The sequence below is a fragment of the Boleophthalmus pectinirostris genome, unplaced genomic scaffold (genome assembly GCF_026225935.1).
Source record: "Boleophthalmus pectinirostris isolate CB_2022bp ecotype Guang Dong unplaced genomic scaffold, ASM2622593v1 HiC_scaffold_11, whole genome shotgun sequence".
NCBI lineage: Eukaryota > Metazoa > Chordata > Actinopteri > Gobiiformes > Gobiidae > Boleophthalmus > Boleophthalmus pectinirostris.
Genome location: NW_026570994.1, coordinates 10,886,407 through 10,890,800, shown reverse-complemented (window position 1 = coordinate 10,890,800; position 4,394 = coordinate 10,886,407). Strand labels below are relative to the sequence as shown.

Genomic DNA, 4,394 nt, shown 5'->3' with positions numbered 1-4,394 from the left:
GATAAAGTAGGAAGGTTGTTACCAGCAGTAATTTGTTATATAAGCACAAAAAGCCTCATACTGTGACACCCACTTGAGCATCGACTCTTAGCCAAGTGCTCTGTTATTACAGTTGTTGTTTGATTACATATTATCCATGCAAACTTTATGCACCCTTCTCATGTGTGAGGCATTCCTTGCTCAGTGTACAAGGATGGTGCAAGCTCATCAACCCTTTGCTAGACTCCCCTCGGCTAAAATGTTGTAAATTAACACAATTAGCAGATCGCCATTCTGCTAATTAGCCACTGGCGTCTGCCGAGAGATGGCTCGAGAGGAGAATCAGAGAGGAAATAGGAGTCTGGGGATTCCCCCCTCCTTCCGCTGTGTTGTTACCAAACAAACAGGGCCTCAGAAAACATTGGTGAATGCTGGATGTGTCTGTGTTTGTGGGAGCGCAAATGGATGTGAGAATGGAAGATGTGCTCCTTCATGAATGGACTGTATTGTGCATGCCTACTTTACTCACACAAATACACACACAAATCCAATTCTGAGGAAGGCATTGCTCACTAGACCCCCAGCTGTGGAGCTCAACATGCAACCACTGCTAGTCAATAAGTCGCAGGAAGCAGCCTAAATGACACCGATATTATCCTTTATTTGTGTGCACTAAGTCAAATCAAACGGGGTTCAATGTGGTGCGCGGCTGCTGTGATTACGCCCCGTCCAGCCTTTGATAGCGGCGTGGCTTTGATAGTGAGACGACGATAGAGTCGCTGTGTGACTGTCAGTGTTTGCAGATGGCATTGGCTGGGATTAAAGGAAACAGTGGCTCTCCAGCCTCCCGAGGCAATAAAGGGGAGAGCCAGGTGAGTGTGTCTGAGATGAGATGGAGCAGGCGAGGAGGGAGGGGAGGCGCTAGAGCAAGCACACGGGGAGTAAATAAGGGGGGAAAAGTAAAGATATATATCCAAACAGATAGAGTCAGAATAAAAGGCGCTGAAGAGAAGTAAAGAAGGATCTAGCAAGAGGGAGCTTGAAAATGGATTACACAAAAAGCAAAGAGTGAGAGAAGACAAGGCAGCGGGGAGGCAGACAGAACGGTAAAGGAAGGAGGAGGAGAGAGGAGGTCAAGGTGGAGCTGTGCAGACAGGAACTAAGCTGAGACACAATGTGTTGTAATTCATAGCTGGCTGCAGCTCTGTGTGCGTGGCTGTGTTTGTCCGTCTGGGTCAGTGGAAGCGCGCGTGCGTGTCAGCACGCCTCAGTGCAGCCTGCCGCTTTCTTTTTTTTTTTTTTTAAATGCCCTGTGTGTGACAGAGCTGTGTGTGCATGTACAGGTGTGTGTGTCTTTGTGGGCACTCAGCGAGGCACATTTTCAAACCCATCTCCAGCCACCTCAGATGAGACGGGATTATAGAGTGACCCTCCATGCCTCTGTCTTATTGGTCTGGCGGGGGTGCATTAGGCTGCTGTAACCAGCCATCCTCTATACCTGCTGGACGCTTCGTCCTCAGCACTGGAGCAAGAACAGAATGAACAGCCATAGTGTAGTGGAGCAGACATATATACTGTGTGTACATTATACATTATACTGCACATTGTTTAAGACCGATCAAAGACAAAGAAACACTTACTTTATAACAATAGGTTTTATACAATATATATAGCTTCAATATACTACATGCAATTGTTTCTTTCTATATACTGTGTGGAAAAAATTTACTAAACAACATTAACCAACATTAACCAAAAGCACTACCGCACATTGGTCTCTTGATAAATGTCACCTTTTTAATTGACTAGCATCTGTAAAATGTAATTTAGAGGTGTTGTTATTCTAATTATTGTGAGCATGATTTTAGCATGTTGGGTTCATGCATGTTTTTTCTGTCATTTCAGGCTTAAAGATGCAGTGGACCCCCGAGCACAGCCAGTGGGCCGAGCAGCATTTTGACATCTCCTCAACCACGCGCTCCCCAGCCCATAAAGCCGAGGCATAGTGCCCGCCCACCTGCAGCGCTCAGCCACCTACCAGTATGCCTGGGCCAATGATGACATCTCCGCCCTCACTGCCTCTAATCTCCTCAAGAAATATGCGGAAAAGTACTCGGGAATTCTGGAGATGCCCTCGTCGTACTCGGAAGGCCCTGGAGTGATGAATGGACGAAAAGGTGAATCAGAGCCCTGGCAGGATGGAGTGTACCCCATGAGCTGCATCCCCGAGGGGGTGTCAGTGAGGAAGGGTGGGGTGGCAGCCGCTTCAGAGGTGGTGTCTGGCATGTGCAGCTCCCCAGGGCTGGCCTCTAGCACCCTGAGTGAGCCCAGCTACTCCAGCAGCAGCTGTGGGAGTCACACGGCCACAGCCCTGCACTCGTCCTCTATGTCCTCTCAGGAATATGGGCCGGCCTACAGCGGCTCCTACCTGCACAGTACATACTCTTCTCAATCCGCCGCCACCATTCCCTCCCCCCTGCACAGCTCTGGGCTTCTGCAGCCACCCCCACCTCCACCTTCACACCCCACTCTAGTCCCTGCTTACAACGGCGGCTCTCCCAACCTATCCAGTTATAATTACCCCCCAGCAGGCTACCCTGCACAGGGCTCTGTTGGTCCAGGCTATAGCCCTGGGGGGGCGCCTCCGCCCTCCTCATACCTCCCCTCAGGCATAGCTGCACCAACTCCCCTCCCTCCCTCTTCTGCCTTACCTGGATACCCATACCAGAGCCACAACCTTACCCCCATTGCCCCTACCCCGCTCACCAGCAGCTCGTCCAACTCGCTGAAAAGGAAAGCCTTCTACATGAGCAGCCAGAGTGATGTGGACTCTTCTTATGGGAACTTTGGCTATGGACAGAGCAGGAGCTCAGCTGAGAGCCCCATGTACAGAGTATCAGCAGACAGCAGCAGCTCCAATGGAGGGTCCAGTGGGGCTAGCTCAGGTGGATTTGATAGGAGCTCTGACAAGTCCTCCTTACCTTTTAATCCACCCAAACAGTCCTCCATGGGCTCTGAGCAGCAGCAGAGGAAGTATAGCAGCCAGTCTACAGGTGGCCCACTCACTCCCCCCACATACGTGTCCTCCAGTCTAGGGGGCTCTCGCTCAGCAGACTCTTTAGCTAGCTTCACCTCTCCATCCCTCAGCGAGCAGGGTGAAGACCATCGACTACATCTGTCCCATTCAGCTCCTGGGCCTAACTCCTCTTCCTCGTCCTCATCATCACGTCCTGCCGAAGAGCAGCTCAAAAGCAGTGACCCTCACCTTCTTGACATGGTGACCTCTGAAATTGTCCAGCAGGGCCCTCCTGTGGATTGGAATGACATTGCTGGTCTTGAGATAGCCAAGGTTACTCTGAAAGAGGAGGTGCTTTGGCCCATCCTGCGCCCAGATATGTTCAGCAGTTTAGGACCTGCTCCACGCTGTGTGTTGCTGTTTGGCCCCAGAGGCAGTGGCAGGACGTTGTTAGGCCGCTGCCTGGCCAGCCAGCTGGGGGCGCCATTCCTTCAGCTTAGTGGCTCCACACTGGCCACAAAATGGCTGGCAGATGGAGAAAAGATCATTCGAGCATCTTTTTTGGTGGCGCGCTGTCGGCAGCCATCAGTACTGTTCATTAGTGAGGTGGACATGCTGCTGTCGGCCCACCTCAGTGAAGAGAGTCCCATCAACCGACTAAAGGGCGAGCTCCTGGCCCAGCTGGACTCACTCCTAATGGGCTCTGGGGAGGACGGAGGCAGCCAGGTGCTGGTGGTGTGCTCCACCAGCAGACCCCAGGACATGGAGGAAGGGCTGAGGAGGTATTTTTCCAGGAGGGTGCTCGTGCCCCTCCCAGACAGTGCAGCTCGACATCAGATGGTGAACCAGCTGCTAGCCCAGTCTCAGCACAAGTACTGCTTAAGTGAGGAGGAGGTGGCTCTGCTAGTGCAGCGCACAGAGGGCTTCTCTGGACTGGACTTGGCCCGTCTGTGTCAGGAGGCCCTAGTGGGGCTCTTACATGCATCTGCACAGGGCATGGACATGTCGACCATGATGCCCAGGGGACAGATCAGGCCACTAACATACCAGGACTTTGAGAGTGTCTTTTGTAAATTCCAGGCCAGTATATCGCAGAAAGAGATTGACACGTACACTGAGTGGAACAAAATGTTCGGCTGCAGCCAGTGAAAAGATAGATTACGCCCTTGAGAAAAAGAGGCTTCCACAATTCCTCCCCTCAGGGCAGAAGCATTGTGCTGGAGGGAAGCACACAGAAGGCCAACACAAGCCCATGAGTTCTCACTGGCAGGCTTTAGATGCAGAGAACACTGGACCTTTATTGGTAAATTAAAGGAGTTTTGTTTGAATGCTAGACACTCTGATGGCCAGGTCATGTTTACAAATTGCAAGAAAAGTTGGCATCAGAAAAGCCGCTGCA

General features: G+C 51.5%; 1 protein-coding gene across 1 annotated transcript; it reads left to right on the top strand.

Annotated features, from left to right (window-relative positions):
* The first annotated feature begins 1,889 nt into the window (after positions 1-1,889).
* LOC110153318 (fidgetin-like) lies at positions 1,890-4,144 on the top strand. The gene is given in 2 exon segments (XM_055165224.1): positions 1,890-1,982; positions 1,985-4,144. Coding segments are annotated over 2 exon segments (2,250 nt in total). The 5' UTR covers positions 1,890-1,892.
* The last annotated feature ends 250 nt before the right edge of the window (positions 4,145-4,394 follow it).